Source organism: Morone saxatilis, unplaced genomic scaffold (assembly GCF_004916995.1).
Source record: "Morone saxatilis isolate NCDOM2014 unplaced genomic scaffold, NCSU_SB_2.0 Contig12, whole genome shotgun sequence".
In the NCBI taxonomy this organism is placed as follows: domain Eukaryota; kingdom Metazoa; phylum Chordata; class Actinopteri; family Moronidae; genus Morone; species Morone saxatilis.
Window position 1 is genome coordinate 9,802,328 of NW_023339674.1, and position 12,465 is coordinate 9,814,792.

The 12,465-nt window shown below is 40.0% G+C and overlaps 1 protein-coding gene across 1 annotated transcript in view; it reads left to right on the top strand.

Moving 5' to 3' along the window:
* Positions 1-12,465, top strand: part of kdm4b (lysine (K)-specific demethylase 4B) — a 41,975-nt gene that overhangs the window by 13,283 nt on the left and 16,227 nt on the right. The window contains 3 exon segments of the mRNA XM_035653428.1: positions 1,554-1,603; positions 5,801-5,904; positions 8,185-8,322. Coding sequence (XP_035509321.1) covers positions 1,554-1,603; positions 5,801-5,904; positions 8,185-8,322 — 292 coding nt within the window.

Sequence of the window (12,465 nt, forward strand, 5' to 3'; positions counted from 1 at the left end):
ATATATATATATGCTCATTCCATTTCTCTCTCCCCTTAAGTGTTGTTGCTTCTCACCATCTCTCCGTCTTTGTTCTTTCTTTTTAATTTTCACTTCTTTCTCCCTTTTTTTTCAAACATCCATGTAGTTGTTGAGGGTTGTGTTAGGAGGGAGGAGTGTCACCTTTTCCCCCCACCCATTGTTCATTGCCTGATGTCTCTGGGGGGTTAGGCAACTCAGAAGAAAATAATTGCAGTAATAAAGAGCGTTGTAATAACGTCACAAATGAACAGATCAGATTTGAGTTTTGCTGACTCCCTCCCACTCTGTTTTTACAGATAAACTCGCTTTCTAAATGTAGCATATGCTTTACAGTATCTACCTCATTATCTTGACGTCTTGGTAACAGTAGGTATTTTGCTTTAACTGTGGAGCAACACTGAACCAGTGCCACAGGGCCACTGTATGTGTACAGTAGTAAAACATAAGCAGAGTAGGAAAAACATTAACATATGATAAAAACACAAAAAGAGGGGTCTTACTTGCTGATTTCCCGCAGCTTGAAAACAAAACCTTAAAGGACAAAGACAAACTAGAGAAGATCAAAACAGATTCAAACAGATCGAAGCACCATGGTAGTAGTCCACCAGGCATTGATAAGAATAATGATTGATTAGCACAATGTTTTCATGTGTAAAACAGAAGGGGAGAAAGGGGTGATGAGGTGTTCTTCATGGGTAATTTCATTTCTTAAAACAGTGAATGCTGAGGGCAGTGAAATAAGCCAGCACTCCCAAAACAGTCATTTCTCCTTGTCCTGCCCTTCACCGGTCATTTAGTCTTTTCTACCTCCCGTTTTCCCCTTTTTGTTCCCTTTCAAATTATAAATATATGAGTATCTAGACAATGCTGTTACGTAGGGCCGCATTTAATACTATTGTGTCAGCTTTACTTCTCAAGGTATGTTAAGAGTTAACTCTTTTCATTGCCTGTTATTTGTGCAAATTAGATTGCTGGAAGGATTTTGCAGTCATGTACCAACTTAGTTGTAGCCAGCTAGCAAAGTACACATGACCATGTGTCATTTACCGTGTTACAGCTCAGACTGTGACTGATCTGTAAAAAAAAAAAAGATCTGTTATTCCCCTTTCCTCTCATCTCTGTATGTTTGCTATGAGGATTAAGACTATATTGTGTCAAATTTTCAATCTCAAGGTGAAACATTGTCTACTCGTCAGGTCTTAAAGAGTAAACTCAACAGGATAGAAATTCATAGATCAGCAGCTGAGGAACAGAAAGAACCCAAAGGGTTCAGAGGTTAAAGATGTAAAGATCTTGTCATTCCAAAATGATGATATCAAAGAATGTCACACATATATGAGGAGTTCTAGGGAAAATGCCCGAGAGAAATCAGAGGGAGTTATATTTTGCTAGCTAGTGGAAGAAGATGATTTAGAAAATGGAACTAAATGCAATATAAGGCATGGTACACCTTGTTTTTTATGTTGCTTCAGATGTCAAAATTGTGTGCTTCCTGTAATAATCTGATCAATTTGTTTCCCCTCTGTCTGCAGGTATGCGGTTCCACCTGAGCACGGCAAGAGGCTGGAGAGGCTGGCACAAGGTGAGGGCCTGCTGATGTTTTCAATTAAAATCCATTTGCTTTTGCCTATTTTACCCTTCAGCACCATGCCTCTGCTTTCTGTTTGTCACACAAAGCACATGCACATTAAGCAAAGGAGCAAATGCTTCAGACTGGTCAACACACACCATGAAATCATACACATGCCACACATCCAAAGCACACTTACTTGTTTTCCTGTGAAAAGGAGTAAGGGAAGTAAAGTAGCACCTCTCAGTTACACCCTGCATCATTCCTCTTGAGCACAGCATGCGCAATACTGTTAAGAACCCTTTACCACTCACACTAAACAACCTCGTCTGGCAGACATGATAGTCCTCACAATGAACTGTGTAATATACGCTGCGGGCCACACACTGAAAAAATCTTTTGCATGTACTCAGTGGGTGAGAAACTCTTATATCACACTTTCTCACCACATACAAGAACATAGATTTGTTAGTCACCTGATGGTGCAAAAATGGACCTTTTTAAGAAGGAGGAGTGGCTTGAAGAACAAAGTGTGTGCAGTCACCTGCACTATAAAGATCAGCAGGGCTGTAGATGGTGAATTTGGAGGAGAGGCTTGTTGAACTGAAGCCAGCAGCATCAACTGCCTGTTCTGCAGAATGAGTTGGTTGGTTGGTTATTTCTCAAATTCACAAAATCTTGAGTGACTCAGATAAATAGTCACAAGTGAAATAGTCTTTAACCACTCTGCCTTTAGTGTTTCTTCATCCATCTACCCTTCTCTCTGACATAAGATGTCTCCTTGTGCTTCTCCCTTTTATTTCCACCTCCCATGTTCTCCTCCTCTTCCTCCTCCTCTTTTTATCCCTTGTTTGGATCAATGAGGATTAACTTGCGTATTGTATGTTGCTCAGAGTGAGGTATAAGATGTGGGGACGATGATGGAGAGTTGCTCAATCCCAAACTACATTAAATGGACACCGTTTGTCCTTGTTGTTGTGAAGAGCTGGAACAAATCGATGATCACCAATGCCACTTAATATCCTTCTTTTGTACGGTTGTGATATGTAACGCACAATGTGTGATATGTAATGCACAATGTGTGACATGAGACAGACAAGCAATCTCTTTGAAATAAAAATAAAAAACAGCACTGGCCAAGTAATATTAAACATGATTTAGAGTGTAATTGATGTCGACATACTGTTAGGATGATCACAGATTTAGTTTTAGACGTACATGTATGTACATGTGCATATGACTGTGGCTTGAACTATATGAATCGGAATCACAGGTGTAACTCACAAATGTATGATTCATATTTAAGTAAAATACCTGCAAAATCAGTATAAAAAGAACCACTGCCTTGGATCAAATAAATCAATTTCGCAACAGACGTTAATAACTGTAATAATGGCTGCTTTCTGTTTCAGTTCCACGGCTCTTGTGTTGTTTGTGTTGTTACTGGCCCACCTAAATGGAATGGAGGCACAATTAGTATTATCTCATAAGCATTATTATTTTGACAATTTAAGTCATAGTACACAAAGTCTCTGCTGATGAAGAATCACCTGACAGTTGTTGTTAAATGGCCATAAATACCAAAGTGCTGTGCACTGACAACAAGCAGATTTTAACTTCCAGTCACATTGTTTGTCAGGAGCGCTGATGCTCTGAAGTGCCCTCTTTGTCTTTTCAATTTTGTTTCAATATTGCAATTTAAAACTTAAATGAGAGTGGTTAGTCCTCTTTAGCTGATTGGGACAAGTATTTCATATTATTATTTTGAGCTTATTAACCTAAAAGTTCTGAATCTGGACCTGCAGTAATCATTACAAATAGCTTGAGTCAGTGAAGCTAATTTTGATTATTTTTTTCAACAAGATTGAGACTAAACCTAAATAGATTTGATAAGAGTATCAAAAAGGCTCAGATTCTGAATTTTAAAATACACACTATAGACATTTTTTGTCACACTCTTCATGCTTGGCATTGAGCTTTTAGTCACAGTCCGATTGCAGCCTTCCTCTCTCCTCTTATCTAAGCAGCTGGCAGTGGGAGTAAAGCAATGCCAACGTTATTTAACAAGCACCCACTGACCTATCAAAGCCATCGTCAGCACAGGTAGCCAACTGTTTACGAGGTCCTAAAAAGACAGTTATGAGCGTAGTAGGAATGCCTAATGGGGCTGGGACAATGGTCTTGTTACTTGAAAACTCCTCTCCAAACATTTGACACAGCGACAGCCGCTGCTCTTATCGCTCCTCATCTCCGCATTATTGTAGTCATGGCTTCACACTTACTGGATTGGGAGGAGAGAGGAGGGTGCAGGGTTGCAGGCAGGAACTTAATTTTCAAACTCAAAAGGACAGAATGAAGCTTTAAGTTAATATTACCCCGCGGAGAGCTCAGAGAGCCAGCTGCATTTTAATGGGGATTAATACCCGGGCTCTGTCGGCACATTATTCACCTTTATCAGCTCCAACAAGCAGGCAGGCGATGGGAGAATAGAGGCCCTCTCTCCATCTCTTGCTTTGTAGGGTGGAACAGAGGCTGAAACAATGCAGTGAAAATGAAGGATGAAATGGGTGCCGATTATACTGTCAGTCACATTAAAGTTTAACTGGGTGGAGGTTGGATGGACCCCCCTTTGAGGCACTGGCGGGTACAGACAGTAAAGAGTGGAGGAGTGAGTAATGGAGGAGAAACTCTTGCTTTTGATTATGCAGAGGCTGTCTGATTGTCTCTGTCTCCAAGAGCAAACGTGAGCCTTTGTTTTAGAGAGGCTTTGAAAACCCAAAATGTCAGAGGGGTATATTATGGTCTCAGAGCAGTATGTGTTTTTAAGAAAGTCTGGTGGTTGTTTTGTAACACAAAAGGTAACATTGCAAAGTTCCAGCAGCTATGCAAGTGGGCTTTTGATGATATGCACTTTATGCAATTTGGCTGGTTTTGTGAAGCGTGATGAATGCAGATGGGTTTTTTTTGTTTACAATTGACCTTGGGGGTATAGACATGCACAGCAGTTTTAGACCTCCTTATATTGTTTTGGGATTAATTATGACACAGTAAACAAATGAGACCGTGGTTAAAACAATTGGTAGCCTTTGTTATCCAATCTTGTTCGTGCTGCTGCTTTTTAAAATGAATAGCTCAATGTATGTATACACAATTTACTGCCATTGCAAATGTAGACCTTCCAGGAAAATGTTTCCTCTCTGGTCGTGCTGAATAAGATGAAGATTTTTGGAAGTGACAGCAGCAGTCCCAGTTTTGTGCTGCAGCCTTTCTTTGTGACATAATGCAATCCCCTGAAATCCAACTCGGGGCCATACTAACAGTGCATTTACATGCACTTCGGTAATGTGATTATTCCACACTTTTGTCAGTAAATGAATTCACGCCTGTGTCAATGAGAAACTGGATTTCCCTTTCCAGGTTGTGGGATTAACAAAAAAATACCATAGACAGCTATATTTCTGTTTAATAGTTTAATTACTAATGCTTTGGCATTCCTTAGATACTTACCTGCTTTACTAGTCCATCCCTGAAAACTGCCAAAAGAACCTCTTGTGATCATGCAGCATGTAAACTGAGGTTTTAGTAATCAACACAACACATGTATGTTATGTGATTTTTCTTTTTTTTGATTACTTACTTTTTTAAAATGAGAACATATTCATAATTTTATTTTCAGGTAAATTTTTACACAAGTATTCTTGGTGTGCATTCATATGTATCGATTCTCGTAGAGGTTGATTTCTTGATTGTTTTGCGGGATTGTGGTCCAATACTGCAGTGCTACAGTGTCAGTCATCTGCATTAGGTGTCAGAATATGGTGCAAATATTGTGGCAGCATTGATGGTGGTGTCCCCAATCCTGTGCCAGTTGACAGGCAAGGATCACAGAGCTAGGCAATGGTTAGATCAGGGGATTGTGGGACCAGGAAACACAGGAACACCTGCTGCATTGATGTCACCTTAACTGATAACCTTGAAATTACTGTACATCCCCCATTTGTCTGCTCAGCAATGATATTCTGTTACTAGACAATACCTCACACAGACACAAAGGAATTTCCCTAACATTTTAAAATCATGATCCTTGTATACCGAACGTAGATCTACATAACGTGGTCGTTTTACATGGTTTTTTCAGACAGTTTGAGTTTCTCTGGATTGTCAGTGAAACATCTTAAATGTCCCCTCTTCGCTGTGCCTTCCCTGCAGGCTTCTTCCCTGGCAGCTCCCAAGGCTGTGACGCCTTCCTTCGCCACAAGATGACGCTAATATCTCCGTCCATCCTGAAGAAATATGGCATTCCCTTTGACAGAGTGAGTGGCCATTGTTCTACGTTGCATGACATAAAATTACTCATTTTGGTCTTAGTGTTAGTATAAGTTTCTGCATTATATAGCGGGAAGAAAATGTTTATATATAGGTACAGTACACAGATACTGTTGCAATACTAATGTCTGCAATAGGCCAGTATCTGCTGATTATATCGGCCAACCAATCAACCGCTCAGGCTCTACTTAGTATAGTGGACAGTCTCTGTTATCGTTAGACACAGCAGTATTGAATGAGAGCCATGATGCTTGCATATAGGTAGAGCCACTCGCCTACCTTAAAATGTGTTGACACAGCATCACTCATCATTCAATGTCCTCCCCTCTCTCTTGACTGCTAATTCAATTGTCTAGCCTAACACTCCATTTAAAGAAAGAGATTTCGCAGGACTGTAATATCTAGCATGTCAAGTGACTAAAATCTACCTTGGCTAACTACATTAAATTGCACGCTTTTGCATCTTTTGCGTCTCGCATAAATGACAGAAAAAGTAAAAGAATGAATGACAACACAAGGGAGGTTAGTGAGCCAGATTCGACCCAAACATCGAAACTGCTACAGGCTATAGTAATGATAGAGTATGAGTAATGATCTTCTGTTGTGCCTGTCATAGAAAATTAATTGTCCTTTTTTTTTTCTTCTTCAACTTTCCATTTTTCTTCTATTCAGTAGGCAGTATAAATCCTCACAGTGCATCAATTAATGGAAGATTGAAGAAAAAAAAAAAACTGGCACAGAGCAGGCATACAAAGTTCTCCACTGTCAGCAAAGGGCCTCCGCCCCAACCCCATTTATCTCTTCACTCCCCCCTCAGGACGTCATTATCACAGCGAACATGTTACTTGTTACACACCTACAGTACCTCTCTCGATTCATGTGTAAAAATAAAACCGTCTTCTTGCGTTCTTGCAAGAGCAGAAAGGGACGTTTGATATCTGAACCACTGCCTTTAGTTGAGGAAGTTTATCTCCCACTCTCAGCCTCTACCCCTGTTTCTCCCTTCATGCCTGTCACCTTGTCTGGCTTGATGTGTCTCTTGATTGCCTCGATCCCGGCTTCACAGAGACGTTGAGATCCACAGCCAGACATATAGGGCTTAAGTTTTGGGGCAACACATCAAAAAAAGAATGTGCTTTACTTGTCCTCACATTTTTAAACTCATCACTTCTCAGAATAACACTGAGCTCATGGGAAGACACTCAACACTTGGAGCAGCAGTCATGTTAGGCTGAATTAATTTTGCTCGCAAGTCAGAAAAGTTTAGAGAAAAGTTGTTTCTGAGGAGTTGAACTCCTCAATGGCAATTGTTGTGGATGTGAGACTCATGAGTAATAATAGAATATATTTTTAACATTAAATAGATATTATACAGATGATACTTTTAACGGTCAGAAAATTGTGAGGCACAGTTGCAAGTAATAATTTAGTAGATTGGAAAACAGTACATCATAAATAAGGAAAAAAGCAAAGCAGAAAGCATACACAGAGAATTAATCATTTCAGCACTCATACATGTAAAAAAGGAATAAGTGAGCAAAAGTGAAAACCCTAAATTACAATATTTTGAGGATATAAAAAGTGGGCACCTAGTTAAGGCAGAGTGAAATGATTTCTGTAAAAATCCACTTAAACAAAACTGAGAAAGCTCAAACAAAGTCTTCTGTGTAAAAGGTTTTCAAATGATCTTGAAAATTTAAGGACTGCTTTTTAAAAGTTTCTTATTAAAGGTAGGAGGATCTATTGGCAGCAATTGAATATAATATTCAAAACTATGTTTTCTTTAGTGTATAATCACCTGAATAGAGGAATTGTTATGTTTTTGTTACCGTAGAATAATCCTTTTATGGGGCTCGCCTGGTGGAGCTGGTATCGGTGTGGCAGGGTCCGGCCTGTCGCCCTTCGCTGTCTGATGGAGACAAAATGCCCCGGGAAAAAATAAATAAAATAAATATATATAATTTTTTTTATTAAACAAATGTTAAAAATTAATTAAAAATAAGTTCAACAGTATGATTGATGAGGAACCTAATACGTTTTTAATTAGCAAGCTAGTTTGAGATTCATAGTTGTCTTTATTGGACTAGACACTGCAGTGGACGACTATTTTCTCTCACATCTTCAGCTGAATTACAAGAGGATTCAGTTAGGTATCAATTCACAGACTCGGCCTGGCAATTTTAGCAATCTTTTGTTCACATGTACACGTTACAAACATGTTGCATTTAAAATGTTTTAATCTGTGTTTTATTGCTCCCTATGAACAGATAACTCAGAATGAAGGGGAGTTTATGATCACCTTTCCGTATGGCTACCATGCTGGCTTCAACCATGGCTTCAACTGTGCAGAGTCTACAAACTTTGCCACCCTGCGCTGGGTGGACTACGGCAAGATGGCTACCCAGGTAAGATGAAGTAGACTTGCAGGATATATATTCAGTCCTGTAGCAATAGAATGAAATCAGTGTTGACAGAGATGACATTGTTAAATTCCATTTAGTAAAATGTGGACATTTAACAGAAAGACACTCTTATGCCTAGAAATATTTCATTATTTTCTCTAAACTGTAAACTGTTGGCATTAGTAGTGTGAATCTATTGGAAACAAGATATGAAATTTTGATGTGAAATAAGACATATCTTACATATGGTAAGGCACAAATATCTAACACTCCAGTTGAAGTTTGATCCGATGTGCGAATAAACGGCAACGTTGTCGCCTTCTTGCTCTGGCTGTTTGGTTTTCTGATGGGATGAAGTAATAGATCATATCAAAATATAAAAGCACAGTCTGGTTCTCTGCTGCACACCATCTGTTACCGACACTAACTGTACCCTCGCATCCTTCCACTGACGCAAACTGCCGCTTTGCCTGTGGGCTGCTGAGCATGAAATTGACAGGGCATGGGTTGGTTGTGGACGGAAGCCCAACTACAATGTCCTCTGGAAGAACCTCCTCCCTTGTCTCCGTCCTATACATTTCCACTTCATTTTCCTGTTCAGTTGCCCCTCTCTTCCCTTGTGTGTGACTGTTCACACATATGTGCGTGCGTCCCTATTCCCTGCTTTTTCTCTACTTGGCTGCATGTCAGATTTATGAGGTGCCAGTTTGCAGAATTACATCTCCCTCCCAACTCCCTCTTTCTCATTTTCGGCCTTCCTACTTTACCCGTGTGGCCACTTGTAATTTAAGAACCAGTAGTCCAGGCTCCAGCAGTCCTCCCTGCATCTAGCCCAGTGCTCAAGGGAGCATCTCCACTACACTTGTCTCAGTCTGATAAAGAAGAGTGGTCCACTCTGCACTGCTAATCCGAGTCGACAAATCGACAGCGCAGCACCGCTCACGCTCAGAGAAATGTGAAAGAGAACAGCTCGGCAGACGAGACATACTCTTTCTGCCAGTCCATCTCTTTCTCCCTCTTTCTCTTAGTCTTTCCCAGAGCTGTTTTCATTCTCTTGGGATGGAGTGGCAGCATGGTGGTTACAGAGATTGTCCTGTGTATGTCCTTGAGCGACACCCTGAACCTATTAAGAGGGGAGGTCCAACCCCCCTTCACTGGGTGGTATATCTTCTCAACCCCAAGCCTTTTTTCTTGACTGCCGTGCGAAAAAAATAATTTATTTTGGCTCGCTGTGTCTCCCCCCCCCCCATTTCTTTGTGCACATTAGCTGTAGACAGCAACATTTGGCAACTCAGCAGTTTGTTCAGCCATGGTTCTTAGTTCATAAAAATAAAAACGGTTAGTATGGACACATCTTAATACTGCATTTCTCTGTAGGCAATGTCTGTACATTGACTGGAATTGGTTACCTTTTTTTGGTATTTCATAGTATAGTAAACAAAAAGATTCGCAAATACAGTACAATAATAAACTCATCCCTTAAGGCATGTAACTTTTGAAAGAAGAAGTACACCTTCTTTTTACAAATAAAAAGTTGCTGTTCTAAACAATAAAATGCAGCCTTGGCCAGTTCAGTACAGTCAGGGGTTCATTGTTGTTGTCTTATTGTTGTTATTTAATGTTAGCAAACGTGGCCACCCACTCGCTTTGCAACAGTGAAGTCTGTCACTCTCTCTTGGTCTTTAACTTAACCCTCTCATCTTTCTCCCATCGGCTCAGGCAGTCATCTGTTAACTTGTTTGGCTGTCTCCCCTCCCTCTCCCGCCCTCCCCCTGCCGAGCTCTGTTCTGTCAGCCACAAACAGGACAGTGAACGATGGGGCTCGGGATCGAATTTGTCACTGTTTGGGGGCTGACAGCACACGGTGGGGAGGAGGAGAGAGTGAGCTTGGGCGTGCTTAATGTCTCAGTCTTCTTAAATACAAGCTCCCCAACTGCTGACCCATCTGTCTTGACTTACTAAGCGAACACACACCTGCGGTCAAAGCAGGCCCACTGTCAGCACTCCTTGTGTGCTGTAAGTGCATGTAATTAGACTTTTATTATTTCAGACATTGCAGTCTTAATTAACCTTGTCCTCAGCCTTCCTGACTATGCATTAGGTACTAGCCTTTTTATTTTATTTTTTTGTAATCCTTCAACGTCTGACTGAGAGTACTTCAAACTAACATGGCTGTTAATTCTAATTGACTAGTGTAGGGATCAGCTTAAAAAAAACATGTGCCAAGCATCATTACATTACCATCCAACATCACATTGCCAATAGATGCCAGGTCTCTTGTTTAATTTGAACAAAACTTTTAACCGAGTCCCCAAGTATTATCCAGTGCTTAGGAAAACTCTCTGGTTAAATTAGTTTGTACCATTAGTCACACTGATTTAAATACTGTACATGCAGTTTTTCAATCAACCAAGTTTGGTAGAAAACATCCTAGAAATGAGCCCACTGAAGCACTGGACGTGGCAAAAAGGATCTTGCAGATTATTTCTGAAAATAGTTATGTCTGCCGCACCATTATGTTGCTGAATGTTAAAAGTTTCTGTGTTCTGGGTCGGTAGTATTCTCAATGAAAGCCTCTCCTCGTTCGTTTGGTGCTCAGTCACACTTTGCTGCTGTTCCCCCGAGGCCTCCACGGTGATTTTTCTGTCTGGAAGAGGAGCAGAAATCATCCTCCCAGTTCCCAGACTAAATCACATCACTTTTTCATCTTGAAAGTGAATTGCAGAGGTCTCACTCTGTCTTTTTTATATTTGTTTGCAGACGTGTCTTGTTTTGGAGAGCCCAGACATGCTGTGATTGGACATACTGAATTTTTTATTAGACTTTGTTTATGTGCAACCTTTGTCTATGATAACCAAAAAACAAAATGCATTCTTGAGTTACTCACATTTGGTGTCGTCATCTTGGAGTTTACCTTGACTTTCGTTATCACATTAAAGACCTGTGATTTCACACTGTAGGTGCTTGTAAGACGTGGGATAGCCCACAGGCAGTGTCTGTCACAGTGAACCCCAGTAAATCACAGATCAGACTTTTAGTAATTTAAATGTGCAATTTCACAACCCCTAATGAACCTACTTGCATTTGGTAAATGAGCACAATAACGTGACAAGCCCAGAGATTTCACGATTTTTTGATGTTGGTGAGAGTTGCTATTCCAGGAGTTTTTTTCTTTCTTGCCACATAGTGAGATTAGTTTGTAGAGTTTTATCACAGTTGAAATGTTGCTGACATTTACAACAGAAAACTTGGTGCAGCATAAAAACAGATGCAAAAATACTTTTTGTTAGGCACACAGGTAGACAGGTCAAGTCTACAGTTGTGAAAGTCATACAACACTTACTACTTAACATTTCTACACTGCTTACTGTTGTTGTTTTTTAATATCTACCTTCTATTCAGCACATTAGGCTTATTTTGTTTGATAGGGGGTATATATTAGGAGATAAAGAAGGGAAAGAAATAAGTGGGAGGGTGAGAAAAGTAAGAGCAATTTAGTCATTATTTAAACGTGGTCAGAATGTTTTATACAGCATGCATTCCAGCGTAAAACCTTAAACATTTGTTTAACAGACGCAATCAAATAAAGGTTTAGATAATGTTTTGTCTCATTTCACAGTAGGTTTTAACAGCATGAGCAGCTGGATGATATACAGCCCTGCTGTGCAGTATATTCTACATTTTGCATCTTTCCACAGTTTAATTACCTCCCCAATCATTCACTCTCAGGATCATCTTTGTAGTTATTTCTATCCTCATCAGTATGGGATCAAAGAAAGCATAAATAATTTTGGATAATCAAATTTTTCGAGCTACTGTGGGTCAGGTCAGACTAAAACCCTGTTTGGTTATTAGTGCTTGGCACATCCACTGAGTCCACTGATCCATAGAGAGTCCCCTGGCTCTAGGTTTTCTGTGGCTCCAACAATTTAGCTTCATTAGGAGCCCAAGTATACTTCAGGGCTCATTGACTGCCTGCCTCAGGGTTAGTTTTTGTTTTCACAGATCTTGTGCATCTCCAAATCTGTTTCCCTCCTCTAATTAAGTTTTTATATGATAATAAAGTGTAACTTGTCCTGGCCCTTGAGGATGGCAACAATCTCCATAACCTCTTAATAGTTTCATAAAAATAAAACAAGCCTTTAT